General features: G+C 31.8%; 1 protein-coding gene across 6 annotated transcripts in view; it reads right to left on the reverse strand.

Moving 5' to 3' along the window:
* Positions 1 to 24,965, reverse strand: part of LOC132937915 (uncharacterized) — a 61,739-nt gene that overhangs the window by 14,354 nt on the left and 22,420 nt on the right. For 2 of the 6 annotated variants that reach the window (XM_061004518.1, XM_061004515.1), the window contains exons 2-3: positions 17,074 to 17,481; positions 3,172 to 3,306 (exon numbers count right to left, since the gene is read on the reverse strand). In XM_061004518.1, the coding sequence (XP_060860501.1) occupies positions 3,172 to 3,306; positions 17,074 to 17,316 (378 nt within the window). In that variant the 5' untranslated portion in view covers positions 17,317 to 17,481. Of the gene's footprint in view, positions 1 to 3,171; positions 3,307 to 8,481; positions 9,438 to 17,073; positions 17,482 to 22,551; positions 22,857 to 23,389; positions 23,868 to 24,965 lie in introns of those variants that run through there. The other 4 variants (XM_061004519.1, XM_061004516.1, XM_061004517.1 and 1 more) reach the window with 4 other exon arrangements.

The following is a 24,965-nucleotide window of genomic DNA, read 5'->3' on the forward strand; positions in this document are numbered from 1 at the left end:
CATCACAGTCCACAGATCTCGCATAATTTTCTACATCTCATATCACAATACCATAGACATATAATAGATTATATATTCTATTATATGTCTATACATAATACCTACTAATTTTGCATAATACTCACCCCTATCTAGCTATGTCCCTACACACAATAATTAACCTGGCTTTGATTTCTCAGATCCATTAAATATGAAAACTAGGTAAGTTTTACTCTATATTTTATTATTTCATTAGTTTAATCTATATAATTAAAATGTCTGTAATTACTATAGACATCTATTATTATTATTTACTACTAATTACCTTTTTGTTTTCTTTTTAATTTATACTACATATTACTCTATCATATAAATATATTTATTTAATATTCTGTTTTGTTTAACCTGCAGTTATATAATATTTGATCTAAGTATTCATCTGTTCAATTGGGATTCTCATCGTTTTATTGAAATTAATAAATAATATTACCTATTATTGTGGTGGTGGGAATCGTATATTGAGCAAAATTACGCGTACGGTCTGGATCATAATAATTCGAATTGGGTTGACGGGGAGAAACAAATTTCGCGATGTTGACGATTCGTGAGTAATCGAGATTAATACCTACTATTATTAGCTAACGCATATTATTAACTAGAGACACCGTTTTGCATTCGAGTTATCCGCACTGTAGTTAATATAAAATGTAAATACTTGTACGGGTTTCCTGCACGCGTGCAGGCGTCATAATAATTATTATACACGTAATGTAGGTACCTACCTACTGGCTACTATAATTGCGTGACTCGGCGGTGTAATGTCACTCGTAATGAAATTTACCAACGCATTACCCAACATCCCAACGGGTGGATTTTAGTTCGGACTTTCGGAGGTATCGATTTTTAGGTTGCAGTGATCGTGTACACGACATAACCTCGTAAACGACGCTATTGGCGGTGCGACACGTATTTATAATATAATAAATAAAATATATTATATATAATATGTAATAGGTGTATACATACATAGGTGTTCAGGAATTAGAGTGGCACGAAATCGCAAAGGGTACACTGTGATATCTATATTTTTTTTGTACGTTCCATGAGTATAAACCTCCATAATTCTTATTACTTAAAAATTCTAATTTTATTATGTTGTCGCAACTCGCAACTGATGGCGTAAGAGGGTATTTGTGTTCATTAGTATTTCTTATCTTTAAATTAGTACCCCATATTATTAATTTAATTAACATGTACATTTCTCATTTTTTTAAATTAATACCATTATCATATCATTCATACAGAATATAAACTGTGCCTAATCGAAACACGATAAAATATTAAACCATAAGTAAAACAATATGTTTTTGAAACAAAACAGTATAAAATATAAACCTAATCGCACAGATTAAATAAATCTATAGATAGGCCATAGGCAACACCAATGCAATAGTTTATTGCTTATTATTTGGTTTTGACTAGCACTAGTGGTGAATTCTGACAGGAGGCGAGTAGATACTTATTTCTCACCTCTTCCTGTCTCAATGCGCCACTATTAGGTCAAATCCAAATAATGAGTAATAAATTAGTGTATTGGTCTATCTTACGATTATTTAATCTATACTAATAGAAATATTAATTTTATTTACTTACACATAAAATGGCAAAACAAAATATTGTCACATAATTATATTTTGCAAAGGGCTATTCCCCGTTGATCACACTATAAATAAATAAATAAATAAATAATAAAAAAATTGAATATATTTAATAAAATAAAATATGTTCCTGTTATCATATTAAATACTTATCATAAAAAATATGTGCAATAATAAATTATATGATAAATTACATCGAACTATGTACTGTATAGAGTACCTTTATGATAATATTTTTATCAAACTGAAAATTGTTTAAGAGTGCGTTACACCCATAGCATTATCTCTGTCTTACAAACGTATAATATAGCAAACTGTTCGTTCAGAAGATCAAAAATTAGAGTGAATTGACCTCTTATAAAATTTAGAAGTAAGAGTATCTAGTGAACCTCAGTGTTTTTTTATATTTTAATTTTAAAACAAGTTATGAGTATTTAAAAATTTACAAAAAATTTACAATTTTAAAATACTCATAATTTGTTTTAAAATTTAAATCAGAAAAAAACCTATGAGGTACATTAGATAATAATCTTACCTTTAATTTTTCTAAGAGGTCAATACACTCAAATTTTTAAGCTAATAGAGTTAAACGTGATCTGCTGAGCGTAGAATTTGCTATGTTATGCGTTTGTTAGACAGAGAGAACGCATGCGGGTGTAGCACCCTCTTAATAAAACACTTTTATAAACTAATAACGATTAGAAAATAAATAATTATTTTAACGGAGATAATTATTTTGATACAACATAAATGCTTGAGCATACTCGCTTATCACGTTATAGGGGACACTTATTAAGTGCAGCCAAAAGTACGGAAACTGAGTCCCTTTGCGTACTTATAACCCCACTTTAACCACTTCGATATAACAAATAAATAAGTCAATAATTAGTCCCAAATAATTTTTTAATTATTTACATTAGGTACTCATAAAAAGCTGTGTGTTTAATTCACACAATTATTATATACTTTAGTTATACATAAGTACTATTATTGTACTTACAAGAAAATAGATTATTTAATTATCTGAAAAATTGCTTTAAACATACAAATGTTTTATATTGATAACATTTGGAGGGATTTAAATAACATATTTTTTTATCACGTGTGATAATGGATAATATTTTATGATAGCGTATGCATAGCCAATATTTCGTTGTGACTTTTGGCAAACATACATTTTATAATTTTTATTAATTGATGTGTGTCTGATCTCCCCTTCCCCGTCAGGTATAAAAGGGACTGTTGATACACGATCATGATTATTCTCTTCTGACTTCTGCATTTTTTACTGAAAATAATGGTAAGATTGTAATGGACCGATTCACGAATTGCGTGAAATTGGGAAAAAGGTTTGTGTTTTCCGTTTTGTCAAACGGGACACGTCCTTTTTAAACTTTTATATTTTTTTTTGTTCAACAAAAACGCGGATTTTATTTATTTATTTTACTTGTGACATGATAGTGTGTGTGTTTTTTACACGGCATGTGTTGTATATAGATAATAATAAATAACAAGTATTACAACAGACACTTGCCTTATTTTTTTTCGTCCATTTCCTATGTGGGTCAGCCGGCAGGTGTATGAGTATGGAACCACCTGGTGCCGAGCCATCGCTGTCTGGAGACGGACCGACTGGTCCAGGCCAAGCCACCGACGCTGCTGTCTTATTCTGAAATATTTATAATATGCCCAATGACAATAATATCGTTATATTTGTTTGTATATAGTTTATACATTGACTTTGAAAACAATTTATACGCATGAAACACGGAAAATATTTAAATCGAATACGGTTTCGTTTTTGACTCTTGTATATATTATAGAATAATATTTAAGCAATTTTCATGAAACTATTTATCTGATCTACCCAAAATTGAATTTCGCTTTGTATTACTTTTAGCTTTGGGTATCGAAATCGAAATACTTTTCAGAATTAGGTAGGTATAAGATTTCAGTCCATTAAATATGATCTAAATAAATATTTTGAATTTTATGCAAGAAAAAGTATAACATTGTCTTTAGTAAATGTATAATGTTTAAGTAATAAACTAATAACTATTAAGATAGTAAACAGTTAAAATCTAAAAATATATTTTACTTTATATTATTAATTATTAAATAAAGGTTTGATCGATTTAATGTTGAGATAATTTTTCTAAAATTATAGAAATATTAGAATCAATACGTACCTATTATGTACCTATTAAAAATAACTGCTTAAGTAGGTATTTATATTAGATATTAATTTATTATATTGTATTGATTCTCTTATTTTTTTCTATATTTTTTATTTATTACATTCTGTGTAAATACTTAAATTATATTTTGGCCTAGCCTATTAAAAAAAAATATTATATAATACACATATAATATGGGTAATAGTAAATCATTTTCAAAATTTTTTTTTCTCTCTTAATTAAAACAAATAAACATATTACATATTACCTACTATAAAGATAATTTATTATATTGAATGACCGTTTTATCGAACATTGTAATAGGATTTTCTTAATTTTAAAGTGTTTGAGAAGTAGTTTTTTGTAGGGTTGACACGAAATGTCACGGGAGTTAAATACTATTAAAATAAATCCAAATTCGTGTTTCTTAACAATATACATTTTATGTGACATTCGTGATTTAAACAAAGGACTATGGTAATTTTGAGATAAGCATAACGTTACTCCAGGGTACTCCTTTATAAATTAAGTAGGTACCTACTTTTACAACGACTACAAAAACACAGTACAGTTAAAATATAACTCACAAAGTGAATTGGTGTCAGATTCAGTAATTTATTTTACACTGTGATTCTGACAATATTAATGAAATTTAAATTGTTTCTCGCACTCAGTATTTAATAAAATCCATTAAATTAATAATGATTTATTTAAATGTTCTTCTATTATTTAGAATAATATGTAGGTACACTGGTGACTGGTCCTACGGAATATTAATGACATTCAAATATTCAATATATTCTTCTTCATATAATTTATATTTAATGTTTATTTTGTCATAATTGCAGGATTTTATTAAGTACAATATTGTTATGAGATGATATTACAATATAATCCAAAATATGGATTTTACCTTTTGTTGTTTTGTATATATATGAAAAATAATTTGCAATGACAAAAAAGTTTTCAATAAATAGAATAGAAAATAATTATATTATAATAATGGATATTGTTAATGTTTAATTAATATAACATTAAAATGTAATAAATGATAAATTATTAAATTATCAATAAAAAATTTAAAAAAAGGTGGGCAAGTGAGTGTCGCTCTGCTGTACAGTAGGTTGCAAGCGGGTCACTGTAATAGATGGTGTTAAATTTGAATTCAATGATATCATTATATACGAAAAACGATTCTGAGCGACGATGGTCAGTCAGCCTATGATATATTATTAAGTACATTTGATGATATTATTGTGAATAAAGTAGTTTATTTACTTATTTACGTAGAACCTTGTTTTATATTTTCAATCCTTTGCTATAAAAATTGAACAGTTCAGTTTCCCTGCGCTTTTGAAAACTATTAAGAATTTTATACTTTGACCTTCCGAATGCACCAACTAGATTCACTTTCCCATCGAACAAGATGTAACTGTTGTGTTACTGCCCCAAACAGTCATGACAGACGCAAAAGAAAAAAATAACACACATCATTGTAAAATCAATACATTAATTGCTCCGCTAAGAATCTATAGTATGAAGTTAAAATAAAAACTCTCTGGATATGACTGTAAGTATATTAAAAAGTGTAAGCGTGGCGTGTCTTAGACCGCGAGGTAATCACGTTTAAGCGCGTAATGTAAAATTATTAAGGAAAAACTAAGCTCTTGGGGGAAAGTTTTCACTTTCAATAAAATTGCATACCACGCACGGGAGTGATGCACGTATATGGTTTGAGACCAATGAACTTTTTGAATATCAAATGGAATAAAAAAAAAAACTTTTGACACTCCTACACGTTGTGTTATCCGATAGTGTTTTATCATCCAGCTACATTACAATTATATAATATTCTATAATAACGTCGTAATGCGGTACATAAAGTTACAACCACTGTTGTGCGCTTACACCTACATTTGAAACTTTTACAACGAAAACGACTAGAATTAGCCACCGTCGCCTACAACTGAACGAAACGGATTGCAGACCGCACACCGTAACGCGCACGTATTATTATTAGTATATAGTGCCGTGGCGTCGTGTCTTAATCGAATTTAATTCTCACGTGGGATGGGTAAGGTAGAGGGTACGAGTTTGTCCGACCCGGTAGACCGCACAAAGTGTATGTGTGTGGTGTGAGTGTAAGTGGAATAATAATGTTTGTCGCGGTCAATTTATTGTAAAAACCCTTAAAACGGTGCTAGCTAGTTTTTCGGTTTCTTTTCGAAAAAAACACACACACACCTGTTCTACTATACATGTTATGTTCTTGTTTAGTTTGTAAGATATTATATGTGTGTGTGTGTGTGTGTGTGTGTGTGTGTGTGTGTGTGTTCTATATAGTGACATAAAAGCGGTCGTTTGATTTGTGTCAGAGTGAGCGGAAAGTGTCGTCAACGCCTCAGGGCAATCGACATTTTCCCTCTTCGAATAGGATACTTTTATATAAAAAAAATAAGAAAATTACAAAATAAATAAACCACCCCTACCTTACCAGACGCTCGTGTAAATGGAGTGTGTGCGTATATAGCGTCATCACCCGTCGTTTCCAGTTTTCAGCCGTGATATGTTATAGACGTTAGGGTTAGACACGACATTATAATTACTCAGAGACAATAATAATATAGGACTTTATTTTAAAATATTATTACATGATTTATTAAATATCGTTTCATGGATACCAACGAGTAGACAATATACACTGTAGCAGACAGCAGTAAATAACACATTGAGTGAAAATTATGACGTTTCAACTACAACGTTATTATGTATAGTCATATGACGAACTTATGGATTTTAAATATCCCTCCTTCTTTTTATTGCTATTTGAAAAACACAAATTAAATATTTTGAATTTCCAGTTATCATAAGTGTCACATCGCTTACTATCGCGCCTACCGTGCACATGAACACTGCGTTGATAACATATTATTATGCTTACTCACGCACTCGCGTACAGGCAATAAAATAATCAATATTGTAGACAACAGCTTCATAAAATCAAAATGAAATTAAAGTTTGTTCTGAATTTTTAAAAATAATTTAAAACATAGTGTATAATATTAAAAGAACACTTAGCGTCCAAACCCGTGGAAACCACACCTTGTGATATCTTGGTTACTCCACTGGGTACAACGTATAATATTGGCAGGATAAATGGACAATTATATTGGTCACTGCAATAAAACATTATATACAAGAACAATTGGCCCCCGTTATAATTTTATACAAGGAAAATGTAGTTAGTGTCAGTGACAGGGATACCCAGGGACAGCCGGCGGAATGCCGGGAACTTCCCGGGTGGGCCGCTGCTCAAAAATAATCTGTTATTATTATATATTTATAATTATTAATATAGAAGATAAAATTGGTATAAATATGAATTATAAATATTTTTTATTTTTGTATCATGACGCGTGTGTGAAAAATTGTATATATTATAGATGTTTAAGATTTTAGATTTCGGTTCGGCTGATTGTCCACCCTCTCACTACTCAGCATCAATGCATCAAAATTATTTATAATTAGGTCACGGATTTAAATATAAATTTTGTTATTTCTGAATTTTTGAACAGATTGCTTTCCCAGCAAATATTTGTTTCATACATCAACGAATTTAAAAATTAAATTTTTATAGGTAATTTTTTTTACTAATATTTTTGTTTTTACTAAGTGTTATGTTCGATCCTATGACTTCAGTTGTAGAAAACAACACTTGCCAATAAGTAAAAACTGTCAACATTTTTTATTTTAAAAGATTAAATAGCTGATTGACCAGTGCTATATAATGAAACTCAAAATATAACGAATACACCTATCTAAATTCTATTTTATATTCATTTAAATTGGATTTTTAATTTTCCTGGGCATTTTAATAAGCATTGTGATATAAGTGCATAATATTATTGATGGGTTAATAGGCTGATAACTATATAGGTACAGTTTGTACGTTCAATGTAACGTTTTTAATTCAAAAGTGAACTTTTTACTCGTTTTTTATTTTATTGTCATCTGTTGATTTGTGATTTTGTAATTTTTATTTTACTAATTATTGTTTACTATTGAAACTAAAAGAAAGGGTGGTGCTGAGAAAATCAGAGCGAGAGAAAGGAAACTCTAAGAAAAATCAAGTTAGAACAGTTTTAAGATCAACCTATTTTTTTTTTCATTCATTGTAATATAGTAATAGAAAATAAGTAATAATTAGTAATATTATAGTCTATAGATACGACTAAGGGGGTGTGGTTACTAGTTACTTTTAGATTCAAGTGTTTTGAAGCTTGGAAAGCTAAATGTTCAAAAAAGCTACAATCCTTTCTCATTTTTTTTTCCAATTCAACCAATATATAATAACTGTATTTTTAGCAAACTATTTAGAAATATACCATGATCTACACTTTACACTGACTACACGTTTTCATATTAAGATATATTATAATATAATCAATATTTCTTGATGAATATTACATATTTAATATGCTCACGATGGTGACTGAGAACGCGACAGTAGCAAACATTGGACAGTAACCAATTATTGTTCGTATACAAAATTATGACGGGGGCCAATATAATAAATTGTCCACATATTGTGTTTTTTCGCGAAGACGAATCGACATAAATCTGTACGGCTGCACTTGCATAAAATAATACGTCATGCGTATACGTACCCACGTGGTAGGTGGGAACTCCGGGAACGGGGCGATGTTCTTGGTGGCCACGTGACTGGGCAATTGGAACCTATCCCTACGGATCCTCTTCACACGGATCTTTTGCCTCTCTCGTATGTACAGTGCGGCGTGCATACCTGAGCTGGCCATCACTGGTGCTCACCGCGGCTCGGGAACGCTTCCGGCCGCGATCGGTACGTCGTCGTCGTTTCCGGGGCGGTCGCCGCCGCCGCCACGGCAGCCGGTCCGACGTCCATCCGTTTATCGTGCGCTTCCGTCTGACTGTTGTCCTCGGTACGCAGGGTATACACCGCGGGGACGGTCGTCCACCACGGTTTGGACGCTCCCACGACGGGACTGGGAGAGCGGCGACGGCGACCAAAACGACTCTAAAACAGCCGTGACGAAGGACCTCCGCACCTGTTAGTATAGAGAGTGTTTTGTTTTTCGTCTCTATTTTTAAAATTTTTTTCCTTATCCGGAACGCGAAAAACGTCATTACACCGACGTCAACGTTTTGCCGACATGTAACGCGCGTGCGCTGTATATTATATAGCGATCATCGACTGAGACGTCGTTACGATATTCCACCTATATATATATATGTACGTACGTGTTTATATTATAAAAATACGTGATCAATGGCGGATTTATAGTGGGCCGTGGGGTGAGGTTCAAGAATAGGTTATATATTATATACAATCATTTTTAATTTTTCATATTCTTACAAATACATGAACTATAATACTATATATAGGCACTGTATTTTATTATCGAATGCGTACCTAAAAGAAGGAGTACCTGAAGTAATGTAAATATGTATAATTAGATTTCGCGTCGCTCTAGTTTCTGATTATATATTAATATATTATGATAGATGATTATGATAAATATAGAAAATCTGCCACTGTAGTCCTGGATGTTTTGGATTTTGTGAAGAATAACCATGTTAAGGTGATGTCTGTATAGTGTATATGTCTATAAACCGTCATAATACTGTACAAGTATCCTTAAAAGTCCCACATTTTCACAACGTAAAATAAAATTTCAGTTCCTCTCGTGAAACTACGATTATCAAAATACCACAAAAATCGCTGAAACTAGAAACACGCTGTACAATACATGGCATTGGAGGGGTAGAGGGAGGCCCTGAGAGGGAGTACAGTGGAGACACAGTGACAGAAAGAGAGACAGCGAGAGAGACAGTGAGAGAGTGTCAGAGTGCAGGGTTAGTGAAAAAGAGTGCGGTAATTTAGTAGCGCACTGCTAAATCAAAAGGTTAATTCGATGTCACGGCTTAACGTCGAATAAATGACAACTATAATAAACATAATACATATATAAATGTACGAAGAACAAAAAAAAATGGATATACTATACACTATACAGTATACATAATAGGTATAATAATATACTATATTGCGTCGATGGTGGTCGATGGGCGGGCGATTGATCGAATTCGACCGCGTTATGTTTTTTCTGTTTCGAAAGTAATTATAACCCTTCAGTTAATTGACCGTTCGGAGCTTGTGTAATATTATATACATCGTATACACCACGTATATACGCCTACACAACGATCAAGCACCTTTTTTCTACGGCAACCACTCCGCGGAACCCACGGGGCTTACAATAACGATTTTAATTAATTATTTCGTCACCAAGTAGACATCTATGCACCTTCACAATATAAAGTGTATATTATTACGTCCGCGTTCTAATTTCCAATTCGACACTTTTCCAGCCCCACTCCAGAGGAATCGTGGGTGTTATTTATAAATGTTGTCGTCCGCGAACTTATGATATTATAATATAATATTATAAATAACTCGGACAAACATACATAATATAATATATTAAATAGACTACATAATATAATATTACTATCAGTATATCCAAACCACGTAGTATAATATTAGAAGTTAATCCCCACGGAAATCGAACATGCGTGTATTCTACAATCCGTTATTATAGGTACGTTACAACACGTAGTCGTTTGTTGTTAACATATTATTAACTATTATTCAGAGTAGGTACCTAACATGTTAATAATTCAATATTTTTATTATTACTAATATTGATCACCAAAGTTAGAAAATCACTAAACACGCCGATTTTACACTTTCTTTTCTATTTTTGCAAACTAAATTTTTATATCATTAAAATATGATTTTAGTTATACGATATAATATATTATAATTTTTAACACGTAGTTCTAGATCTAAACAGAGCATTTTCCAAAACCATACGTTACATAAAACACAACGACATACATTATCGATTGATGATATATTTTCTACATTCAATCTGTACGAAAAAACTTGTGAAATAATTAACTAAAAAATTTAAATGTTTTAATTTTTATCTTAAACAATACACCTAACTCAACTATTTATACTTTACATACTCATAATTGCATGTACACTTTTAAATGCAAAAATTCTAAACGGTGAAATAATTTATGTTAAAAAAAAAAACAAAATTATAAATTTTATATAATTTTTAAATGCGAAAATTCTAAGCAGCGAAATAATTTATGTTAAAAGAAAACAAAATTATAAAATAAATCGATGATTACATTTTTTTCTTCTAACGATATAAGATAAAAAAAAGTTTTAAAAAAAGATTACCACTAATATAATGGAAGTTTGCAATCTACTTTTCGATTTGTAGATTATGACATTGATATTTTTATCATTAAATATTTGATGACATTTCATATTTTCTACTATCATCGTGCAATTTTAATAACGAGTAACAACGCGTTAATATAACTTGATGTTAAACCATCCGTTGGGATATCAAATTTCGAATAGTTGTAAACAAATTCTTTGCAAATAATTACATTCTACTTACGTCCAAAAATATAAGTCATGAAACAATTTAACACAATATATATACAGCGATGACAAGCGGTGTGTATTAACCACGTGTGTTATTATTTTCATGACAACCCAGCTCGGAACAGATTTCGTGGCTTTTTAATGACAGTCTTCTAAAAATGCGACAGGTCTTCGACATGATGATCCATACCACAGCTTACACTTCTTGGAAATGTAATATTTCAATATAGGTGATATATATAATATACATATTTATTTATATTATATACGCAGACATAATGCATATTTGATGACGTGTGTATGCTCACATGTTTGAGGTCTAGTAAAAATACCGTTTATTATGTTATTGCCGATTTACATAATGTAGCTTTTTTATGATATCCGTTATTATTTGACAAGATAAAAAATATCCACAATGTGAATGAAAACAGCATTTTTATTGCAGTTTCAAAAACGAAACTCCTGTCACAGTTTTTTTTCTTTTTAAACTCAATAGCAATCATAATCGACTGTAGTCATACAAGTTTACGACATTACGTTTTCAAATCATGTTGACATAATATTTATTAAATGAATCAAATACTACTTTCAAAATGAATACATTGTCCAGCAGTATTCAGTAAACAAAATTTCAAGGAACACGATCATATATCTCATACACGATATTTTAATATATACAAGTTTAAAACTACAATACCTATAAAAATGGGCCACGTGGTATAAATATTGTTTAAGTATACAATTTAATATTTAAACAATTTTAACGAAACATCTGATTTTGATTTTAATCCAAAATTAACTCATTTTGAATCGACACATAATGTGTTTTCATACTATTATATTGAATTGCTGGAATTAATGTCTTCGTGCATAATGATTTGATCATCTTAAATATTAATCGAATAAGTAAAAAACTAAACGTAATAGATTACAAGATTTAAAATTAAAAAATCACTAAAATTGTTTATATGAAACATTGTTAACATTATGTTATTCATTATAATATTTGTGTTCCAAATAATAATAGTATATATACCTACGAGTCTATACATTACTGTTATACGGGAGTATATATTATTATTGTGTCACATAACAGCGGATAATATTCACATCTTAAGCTAATACTGCTGAGACAGGATTGGCATTCGCTAAGAATATTATTTCTTAGATATAAAAAAAAGGTGGACATTTCCAAAACAATAACTTAATGGAACGGAAATTTGGATTTTTACGCTTCAGAGGTAGAATAAAACACAATTTTCTTAGAATTCATTTCAACACCGTGCTTGGTCCACACCTCCTATTCCGCGCTGCCTATATCCCAGGATTACGCGATGAGAAAAATACATCACATCACAGCGAAAACATAATATTTTTTTGAGTTACCCGGTAAACGCATTAACGTTGACTTACCTCATTTTTATTACATATGGAAGGATATGGAAAAACTTGTCACCCCTTTTTTAAACCCAAAATTGATTACTATTTTGTGACAAAAATAAAACTTGTATACAACTAAAATAGATTCGAATTCTTCAAAGTAATAAAGATTTTTTTTAATCGGTTTGAACTTTTTACATCTTTATTGTTTCTAAAGTTTTATTTTCTTAATGCTTTCAAATTTCAAAATTAATTGTATGTGTCATCAAACAAAATTAACCTTATATAATTGTGTATTTTTATTCGGTATGTAGTCTGCATTTTAATTAAAGAAAACAATGTATCAAAATATTATTATTATTATATCTACATTATATTGTGAGTTGTGACGATCATATATAATATTCAATTCTATCGATTCAATCGTATAATTAAGTGAATAGTTAACTATAGTAGTTTAAAGTTTGAAGAAGTGATAAGAGACAATTTCACAAAATAACATATTATCGACTCTTCTTGTATCTATGTAGACAATATAAACAAATTCATAACGGGTTTAGTTAAGTAAACTAAACTATAATGTATATTATGTTACTTTCACATAATACACTTGGACGCATTCATGTGTGTAAACTTGGTTTAAACGTTAAGCTTAAATTCTTATAGATAATTTGATATGATTTCTAAATTCAAAAACGAAGGTCATCCCCTACAATGAAAGTGGGTCAAAAAAATATCACCTGGGTGGAACTGTGAGCGGGACAGTATACGATTTATTCGTATAATATACAGAGTTATACGCCAAGCATGCTTATTTCCTTTTGACTCTTTAACAATGCATTTATCCAAATTCTAATTTTTGAAATTTTGAAGAGAACCATTTTTTAAATGCTTGGATTATTATACAATTTATAAGCCTTTAATTATTTTAAGCCAATTATTAGCATCTCAATTTTTCAAATAAGTACTACCGTTTTTTACTGTAAACTGTTAAGCAGATGATTTATTTTGAAAATGTTCATGTAGAAATCTAAATAAATCTCCGTGTACTAATAGGAAATCTAATTCCATTTTATTTTATTTTTATTTCCAAATTACAGGTTTATTAAGTTATATCACAATGTGTATATTGCCTTGTACGTATACTGGGGGTATTATACTTGCATAATAACCAATTAGAATACTTAGAGGTCAAATAATATAAATAATAGAATGTTACGGTAAAGTGATTATATATATATATTTATATATACATTGGTATACCAAAAACTCATATAAAAATGTATGGATTTAAAAGATTCAACTCGCAGTCATAGTTTGTGGCCATAACATTTATATTTATATATACAATCTATATTATGACATTATGTATAGATTTATAATATGTATAATAATATAGGTAATATCATGTAGCATTCATTTCACAAAACCGTTCTATTCACGAAAGGGACTTTCATTTCACGAACTTTGATAATATCGTGTTGTTTAGTCACATAAAACGAAAAGACCTTTTGGCCAGCAGATGAAGCGGAAAAGCATTTTTTATGCATCATGTATAGTTACTAAAAAAATAAAAATAAATACTTTATAATATTATAATATATTAATATGAATAAAGTTTCACGAAAAGAGTGCCCAATAAACGAGCGTGTAATATTTTTCCGTCTTTTAAACATGACTACCATTTAGAGTGAAATAAACGACCAATACAATATTTTATAGCTTCGTCAACAAGCATAATACAAGAATTCGAAGTCTACTTGTGCCACACGCCATCAATATCTAATGCTTTTTAAGTGTTCTACACAGATATGTACCTATATTGCCAATATGTTGCGCCGTCCATCAACCGACACATAATAATAATAATAATATTATGTTATTATATTATTATTCTAACACTGAATATAAAAAAGTCAATATTTTTTGTCAACCTTATCGCCCAGTACAATAATATTAAAATAAATATTTAGTTATACAAAACAGTATATATTATAATAACTATGGCGTTCGTTTTACTAAACGCATGTGTCCAAATGAGGGAAAACAATAAAATTATTAATTGTAGTACCTACCTATGAGAAAAATGTTTTGGTCCTAAATCGCCGCTGTTCACGATAGCGCTCGGTTTCGAAAACAACAGAATAGTAAGTATCACGTGATAGGTCAATAAATTGATGGATAGGAATTATAGACTAGAAGATATTAACTTCAATTTTTTTTATGATTGGGACCTTAACTGTATAGCAGTGTATAGTTTATGTTTATACCAATAACTTAGTGGCACAGCCGGTCTCCAGTTGGAGCTTTTCTGGCTGGTCAGAGCAGGAGAGACTGCAGTGTCGGATCCTGGGGGGAGGGGGAGTTGAATGCCCTCCACCCAATCAGTGGCGTATTTAGGATTTTGTTGTATACACATTTTTTTTAATGGCCTTTCCCCACCCCTCCGGTTTTTTTTAGTGGCAATTTTTCTCGCCCATAAAAAAACATATAACACATGTGATAAGGTAATAATATCATGCATTATAAAAATCTATTGAGTGCCCCAGAATGTTGAATATCGAAGGTACTCTCAAATATCAGTAGAAACGAAAAACGAAATAATCAAAGCAAATTGTATAATGTATTAATTTTTTTTTCACCAATATATAAATTTATAAACATACTAAAAATTAAAATTTCTTGTAAAAGACATCGATAATGGCCGCATAATAAAGTATGGCCTTATTAGCAAAATTTGCTGCCCCCCAAAAAAGTGCTGCTGGGGACAATTCCCTCCCCCTAAATACGCCACTGTCCCCAATCACCTTAGTTGCCCTATGTTTCACACTGTATTTTTCAACTATAATGATTTAATGGATTAAATTGGTACATCATTAAATGTCAATAACTAAATAGACATAGACCACTTTTCCAATAAAAATAAGCCAGGTCGTTTAGAATTTGCTGTGTAAAATATAAAATATAAATATTGTGACATATTCTGTAATAGTTGTAAATTGTTTTGAATCTTTGCTCTCCTCCAAAAAAAAAAAATTAGCACTGGGTCCTGATAGTCAAATGAAATTCATCGTGAATAAAAGTGAAATATAGTGAAAAAAACGGCACGGCCGCGGCGTGGAAATTGAACCCTTGACTCTGTGGGCTGTGTATTTATAACATTGATGCTCGATACGCCGAATTACCTTGGTATTCTCAAAACTAATTTCAATGTATTCCTTTTTGGGACGATGCACGCGTTAGTGAAGAAGGAGAAGAGCGGTCAATGACCATGTAAATATGGTAAGTGGTAAGTCCATAGTAGTTACATTGATAATTCATCTCGGTTCACCGCCATTCCAATCACAGAGCCTCACTTGCATTTATTGCATACAATTGACATTGGTGTGACGTGTTCTATGTATTCCTTATTTGATAGGATTAGGATTTATATGCGTTATACTTAGAATGGTTTTTTTTGCAACATAGTTTAAACATTTTGTTATTAATGTCTAAGAAATGCTTATCACGAAATGCTCGATCACGAAAATTATCTATACTTATTAGTTATTAGTTATTACTTATTAGTTATTACTTTAGAGGATTCCATATCGTGATTTTCTGTTTTTGTCTAACACAGTATTTTAGACGTGTTTTTTGCCAAACATATCAATTGACCTAATGAAGTGATAAGAATTCTGAAAACAGATTTGTATTCTTCGTCAAGTCTACTTGAAATCGACTTTCCCACAATTTTGATTTTTTGATTTGAACTTCTCCAAAAATTGAAATACAAAAATGTTTAAATACTCTTTTTTAATATGACGTTTTCTGGAATTTGGGGGATGATATAAAAAATGTGAGGAAGTCGATTTCAAGTAGATTTGACGACGAATTCAAATCTGATTTCAGAATTCTTATCGCTTCAATAGATCAATTGGAATGTTTGGCAAAAAAACACGTCTAAAATACTGTGTTACACAAAAACAGAAAATCACGGTATCATATCCCCTCAATACGCACATAACGTATATCACTACTGTATTTCCAAGCCATTACTTTGTTATTTTTTTTACATTATGAAACAATTTTTACCGCAATGAAATTATAATATATGTTTTGAAATCAATTTTCCAATTTTTGTTTGAACGCTATATGCCCCGAATTCGAGTATAAACTGCCCCAGACTCAGATCCTGGGCCCCGTACTCGCCCACCCTTGGACGGTCCAGAACGGCCCTTTATTACGAACATATCGTCAGTCCCAAACCAGCCATATTATCATATATATAGACATCATCAGAAAATAACGTTTCGCGATATAACTGACGAAGGAATTGGCTCAGTGGTTTGTGTGTGGAGATAGGGAGTGGATGAGGTGCTCTATGTACCTCGGCCGGATCGAACGGGCCCGACAACCGGACTTGTCCGAACGGCGACATGGGCGTGGACGGCGTCAGCGACGACGAGGCGCGCAGCTGGTGTTCCACGGACGCGGGCGCATACTGTTGCTGGTGCTGTTGGAACCGGCGCTGGAACTGTTGGTGGATCAGCGCGTCCGCGTCCGCCGTGTTCCGGTGCTTGGGCTTGTGCCGCCTGCTGGCCAGCGACGCGCCACCGGCCGCCGCGTACATGCTGGCGTCGTCGGTGGTGCACGCTACCGACTGCGATGTGGACGGTGATCACGTCGTTCGCGTGAAAGATCCGCTGCGTGAACGCCGCCGACGCCGTCGTTGTCGTCGACGTCGCCGCCGCCACTTCCGCTTCCGTTTTCCGACGCGAAAACTCCAGTCACACTCCTGTGAAAATAAATGTTTAAATAATACAATTTAATGATGGGCACTGGGGAATAGTATTCGATAGTTACAATAAGTTTAAATAAACTATAGCGAATAAATCCATACGCAGTCTCATATAAGAGTAACTTCAGGTATTGCACACGTTGACAGAGGCGGGTGGCAATGGGTGTGGCTAATACGTGTTAACATCACTAATATAATTTTAAATAAACGCAGCACTCGTAGATGCTAGCGTGCACTCATAATATAGGGGTTGTATTAATATATTATAACTTATACATGCTTAGAGTGCAGGAAATGTGGAGAGACTTTGTTGAATATTATCGTTCTACGTGGGCTACACTGCTACAGTAAAAGTAATGTCGGTCAGGAAAAGTGAATCTTAAAACATTTTCATTATACTACATTTATATGTATATAGTTGTTGGCCGTATGAGTTACTATAAGAACGGTTAAATTTATCATAGATTTGACTAAAAAATTACATGGGCCTCCTCATTCAATACATCAAGCTGTGTCATTAATATAATAATTGTACATGCAAAAGTTCAGGAATAATTAAGATAAAGAGGGTTCACCCTACATTGTGTCATGTCGAGTCGTGTCGTGTTTTTTATTATCGTGTGCCTTCGTTTTGTGCGTTTTCTATGTATACCAAAATCCTTATCAATTATATATGAATATTGAGCCCGATGATAACAATATATTATTTTTTTTAGTTATCACTCTTCTGCACATAAATATAACTTATTAAACTATACACGGTCAAAAAATGAATATATTCAACTATACGGTAGCGTTTGTTTACTGCGTCATCTGCGTGGTACCGTGTGATAAAATAATGATACACTATATTATCTCATATGGACACATGGTATACCTCAATCAAATCATGTGTTTCAGCCAATCAGAGAAAATTATTTTCACGACACGACACGACACGTTCCCCAATATTAAGAGTTATTAAACGGCCTGTTTAATAACTTTATTTAGGTATATTATATAAGAAGTTGCCCATCCATCAATCATCATTATTGATAAAATTAGTTAAGTATTAGGTAATCGTAATCGTAATAGACTAATAATAAAAAACATGGGTGCATGTTAATTACACCGACTTTCTGGTAGTCCATTTTAGGTAGGATTTATAACACATCATTTATAAATTTGTAATAATTATACGTTGAATAGGGCCGATATGTGTCACCCACCGATAAGTCTTTTTATTTGAAATGAATAAAACATTAAACAATACTACAAAATTGTACTCCATCGTTGTCAAACTCTATTATTTTTTTCATTTACTGAACAAAATAATCTCTGTACCGACTATACCTGTTACTTACCTATATTATAATATGATTACATCGATAAAAATTTATTGTTATTCTATTTCATATGGTAATTAACAGATATAATTCAAACAGGTCTTTTAATTCATTAACTAAACTACAACATTATTCCATATTTCCGCGAATGTACTCGTGGTTACTGCAGGTTATGAATTATGATAAAAACAAGCACAACATAAGTTAACTACTTAGATTAATAAAAAGTGGGCAAGTGGGTGTCGCTCTGCTATACAGTAGGTTACAAGTGGGTCACTATAATGGATGGTGCTAAATTTGAATTCAATAATGTAGGTAATATCATCGTATAAGAAAAACGATTCTGAGCGAAGACGGTCAGTCAGCCTATGATTTTACTAAGCATATACTTGATGATATTATTGTGAATAAGGTAATTTATATATAACCTACTTACATGGAATCTTGTTTTAAATTTTCAATCCTTAGATATAAAACTTGAACATTATATACATTTTTAATTATAGAATAATAATTAAATTTTAAATTTTATACATTTTGTTAAAATTTGAACTTTAAATACTTATAAAAAGAAATGGTGCCTATGTATTTTTAATATTTTTCAACTGCTATTGTAACAATATATCAGGAACTTTGTATTAAACTTTCACGCTTTTTGGCCCAAAATAAAATTTTATTGGTATTTATAGAAAAAAAAACCTAAAAAATTAAAATTTGAAATGGTCCGTAAAAAGCTCAAAAAGAGTCAAATAATTTTCAAAATTGTATGATGTATAAAAAATGCTAATATAACATTCAGTGCAATTTTTAAGTATCTACAGTCATTCGTTTTTTAATTAGAACAAAATAAGAAAATCGTTACATGAGAATATGAGAAATCGAGTGAATATCAAATGTAAAAATATGAATTTCAAACGCTCATAAAAATTTAATTTGACTTTCTTGTAAACATTTTTTTTTTTTTGATAAAAGTAGACAAACTTATGAGGAATATTGTATTTCATTTTAAAATCTTAGATTTAAAAAAAAAAAATTTTATGAATTTCTAACTCAAAATAATTTGCAACATTTTCGTTATTTTTACGTATCAATATTTTTACGTGTCAATATTTAAACTTTAAATGTTTATAAAAAAAAATTGTGACTATGGATTTTTAATTTTTTTCATCTGCATTTGAATCAATATACTAGGAGCCTTCTATTAAATTTTCAAGTTTTTTTAACCAACAAATGAAATTTTATTGATATTTATAGAAAAAAAAACTAAAAAAATGGAAACTGAAAATGTCTGTAAACAGCTCAAAATAAGTCAAAATATTTGGAAAATGTTATTATGTATATAAAATGCTAATATAAACATTCAGTCAAAATTTAATGTACCTACAGTCGTTTTTTTTAGAGTTGTACCAAAAACCAAAATCGATTTTCTCGAAAACAGATTTTGCGTAAAAATTCCCGTTTTTCCTTAATTTTTTTTTTTGTTTCTCGGCGCTTTTGAAAAATACTGGGACATTTTTACTTTTGACCTCCTCAAAGTACCAACTAGATTCACTTTCCCATCAGAAAAGATACTGTTAAAGAAAATCTAAGCATTTTTACTGTCCTAAAAAGTGATGACACACAAAAAAAAAAAACTCACTTTATGATGTAAAATCAACACATTCATCGTTCCACTCAGAATCTAAAATGTCGGACAAATCCCCAATAAGTTTCAAATTCTTAAAATATTATACTGGTGAGCTTACAGCACAGTTATAAATTATTTCAATTTTCCCAACCCGTTTAATGTAATAAAACTACTTCATTCAGTTATTGTACTTATTGTACATAAATGATGTTCATTAAAAATGATCGACATTTTATTTTTTACCCGTCACCTTTTTAACTGCCCAACGTTTGGGTAAAGACCCTATGATAATAATAATTGTTATAAAAAATATATAATTAATTTGATTTTATTATAAATATAACCTGCCATTTTTACGTCAAAAACATTCTATATAATCAATCAGACCTACAATAGAGTTTTTTTTTGTTATTTGAAATAATATTTCCAAAAAAATATATATGATTTCAACTATTTAGTCAATTTACGTATGTAAAATAAAATATGTGTACTTCCATCGCATTAATAAAATAATTTCTAGGTGTATCATGTTATCGATAAGTAAATTCATTATTTCGTATAAATTTTCTACAAAATGTAGGTATACAAGCTACATGGCTATTGAGTCATATAATAAGTATTTATACTATATACTTTGTGCAAATGAAAAAAAAAAATATATTTACAGTATACCTTTGAAAAAATGAAATTGAAGTGTCAGTGTGTCACATTCAACAAATACACTTATGCACGCAGAAGTATTCTAGTCAACGTACTTCGTTAAAAAATATAATAAAATCAAATTATAGCTGAATATAACCATTATATTAAATTCAATAAACTTCAAATAAATAATTAAAAGAAAATGTATTATATTTGACACTAATGTGAAACTTAATTTCTTGATTAATGAATAAATGCTTAAATCATTATAAGAAATAGATAGGTACTCAAATAGATTGGCACAATATTATAAAATATAATATAATAATAATTGAGTATTATCAAAAAGTCATTCTCATAGCAAAAATAAATAGATCAGCTATAATATTTTTAGCGATATATGAATATATATTTTATAAAACAAAAAAACATCAGTACCTAATACAAAATTTATTTTGATTTTTCATAAAAATTAATTGTCTGTATAAGGTACGCAAAACGTTGGTTATCAGTTTATCACTTTTCAGAAACAGTATAAACTGTCATGACTCGTGACCTATTTGCAAATATCACGGTAAAGGTTCAATAAGTAATCGATTAGGTTGTTGATTGTGCAACTATTCAAAAAATCTTCTTGATTCGTAATAATAATTTGCATACTTTGATTATCTTCAATATATGTTTTATATCCTCGCATATACATATATCTATATTACCGGCGCCGCGTATATACGCAGTAATAAAATCGTCGGCGCCGTCAGTATGTTTCGGTGCGTTTCGCACTAAAAAATTCCATATTTAATTCAACAGCGTAAAATTGTCGCGAATAAAAAGTATAAATTTATGTAAGTATAACGACGCACATAATATTATTATATATGTGTGCCGTGGTTGAAGCAATAGCCAATAATATTATGCCGGTCTTTGTGTATGATCCCGTGTGGGATACGTGAGAATAGGGCAGTGTATGGTTCAAATTTATATGTGCCTAGAAGGGCTCATGCCAGGGGTCAACAAATTGCGGGCAACGGACAAAGTTTATCAGGCTCGCAGACGAGAAATTATTTTTTTTAATTAATATTTTTGATGTTAGATTAAATGAGGTTTTAATTCGTTCTCATTTAATTTTTTGATTTTGCCTTTACTTTCTTTAGAGTTTAGATAAACGCGTTCATTACATTTTAATGGACATCAAAAGCTTCCTTATTTCTTATAGAGGACCTTCGAAAATATTTAATTATGATCCCATGCATATAATTTATTCTGCGTACACAATCACGCAAATATACTACAATAATGTCCGTACCATACAAAATACCGTACGATACGAACGACTATATTATGACGTATACGGTATACATATTACATAGAGTATAGACGATCCATCGAGAATATTCGAAGTTATTGTCCCGTTTTCCGTAGAGTGTTTTATTAATATTTATTTTCCGTAAGTACGTATAGAATATTACTCACTTGACTTGCGACGTATTTCGCAGAGCTGGTTGGTTAAATATATCGGCGGCAGACGTCGTTCGCATGCCCTTCTTCGGGCGCGCGACAATAATACACGGCGGCAATATAATACGTATATTGACACGGACACAAGCATTACTATAAGGTCTAAACGTTTTTCCGTCAAAAACACGGCTGGACGTAACGACAGCTTTTATAAATATACCTATACACAGTGTGTCGGAAGCAGATAAACCGTATGTATATACTACATTATAGGTACAATAGACATGTATTGGTACGGGAAAGTTTCCAGCGGCGATTGCGACAGAGCAAGACGATCGTATAATAACATCGCGTGTTTTTTTGAATTTCGTCCGGAGGGGTTCGCACTGGGCTTAGTGCAGTTTTCGTGCGATCCCCGCCATCATATAATAATATATTTATACCGAACACGTACGTACATATAGTGTAAGTGTAATTTAATATTATAATATACAACCTGACATACACGCGCGCGTTGGCAAAACGTCGGACTGCAGAGCTTTTCATCGGACCAAAAAATAACAAAAATAAACCCGGACTTAACAGTGTCTTTGTGATGAGGGGGGTGGAAAATAAAAAAACGGTGCCGTAACTCTATCGTGTTAAGACACGTTACGACAAACGGTATGACGTATGCCATTACAGTATTATTATGTTGGTGATTATAATATTACTGCAGCTGCAGCTCACACACATAATATATATTTATTATGATACCATGTGGTGGTACACAACGCTTCAGTGTGTAACGACGATAATATGATCACATAGTAAAATAATAATAAATTATAATATACTGTACGGTTATACGTACGGCCGGCGGCGGCGTGAACGACCAGAAATCGGAGCACGCGTCATCGGGATCGCCAAATTACGTAACACGAATAATAATAATAATAATATATTATACGAAAATTATACGAATCGCGCGGAAAACCGGCGAGAACGGCAACGGTGGTGGCGACGGTGACGTATGTCCAACAGGTAGTTTCGAGCGCCGAGCAACAGTTAACGCGGACGAAAACAATTTATGTGTATTGCAACGGACTCATAAATACAATAATTGTGTGCGTATATTATAATATGATTGTAAATATCGCTAGAATACGTAATAATATTAAATTTAACGAGTGGACGGACGGAAGGACCGACCGTGGCGACGGTTTAGCGTATACGGCGCGGACGTACACCGGGGATAGGATGATACACCTGAACGCGTGTTGCACACGGTGGTACGCGAAGACGAGTGCGGCCTGAGGGTTTCTACCACTGGCGATGCGCACAGACTGCGCGTGTGGTGGATACGTCGGCGTATCGCTGTCGCCGCCGCCGAGGTGTGGTGATCCGAGCACGCGCCTTACGTTCGGTACTATATACGGTTGTATACACAAGGTACGTGTACGCGTGGTTCGTTCGTGCCGCCGCACGGCCCCGATTCGATGACTTTTTAGTTTATTTTTTTCCGACCGACAATGATATCCATACGCATCGACGTGTTGTTCGCCAGTCGTATCCAGAGTAGACATTTTAAGGAACACTCCTCCACCCCTACCGACCAACGACGACACTGCAACACATCAACATCGTCGCGCGTATTGCGGCGGTGGCGATAGGTCTTGAAGCGTTTAGTGACGTATTCGAAAACATCAGAGTGAAAAATATAGAAACAAATCGGATGACTGACGATTTTTATATAAAACACCACTTTTAACGGCGACTCTCAACACAAAATAAACGAACTTTTCTCGTCCGGCACACATAAATATATTGCATGCCATCTGTATAATACATCCCTGGCGTCCACTGACCCTTCGACAAACACCCACACGAGTGACTACTGATCAACAGTGCCTCTTCAAGACTAAAGGTTTTGTATGCTCGCTTAATCGTGTGTGTGTGTGTGTGTGTGTGTGTATGTGCAAGTCTTATGTATATACCTATGCGGTGGACCATCGTACAATGGAGGAGACAGCTTTTGTGTAGAGCTTTATGCACGTGTAATTTGTTCGTTCCTCTCCTCCTCATCCGGTATACGTTTCCGCCTTTCGAATTCGGTTGATTTCATCACACAGACACCGTGCAAACAATGCTCAGTATGGTTATTACTAGTATTACATCAGTACACGTGCTTATGAAAATTATAGATGGTAATTGAAATGTATGTATGTATGTAATATGTATGTATAATATTATATTATAGTATACATTATTAGTCGGCATATTGTGTATATGAACCGCTGTAGTAGTGCTGTGTGTGCCATTTGTATGTATGTAGTGTACGTGGTTGATAATAATCGTATAAAACAATGTACCTACGTACCTATATTATTGATATTTGATATTTTTATATAGCACACTAGTACATAATATGTAATATATTATTATTTTTA

The sequence above is a fragment of the Metopolophium dirhodum genome, chromosome 2, assembly GCF_019925205.1.
Source record: "Metopolophium dirhodum isolate CAU chromosome 2, ASM1992520v1, whole genome shotgun sequence".
Lineage (NCBI taxonomy): Eukaryota > Metazoa > Arthropoda > Insecta > Hemiptera > Aphididae > Metopolophium > Metopolophium dirhodum.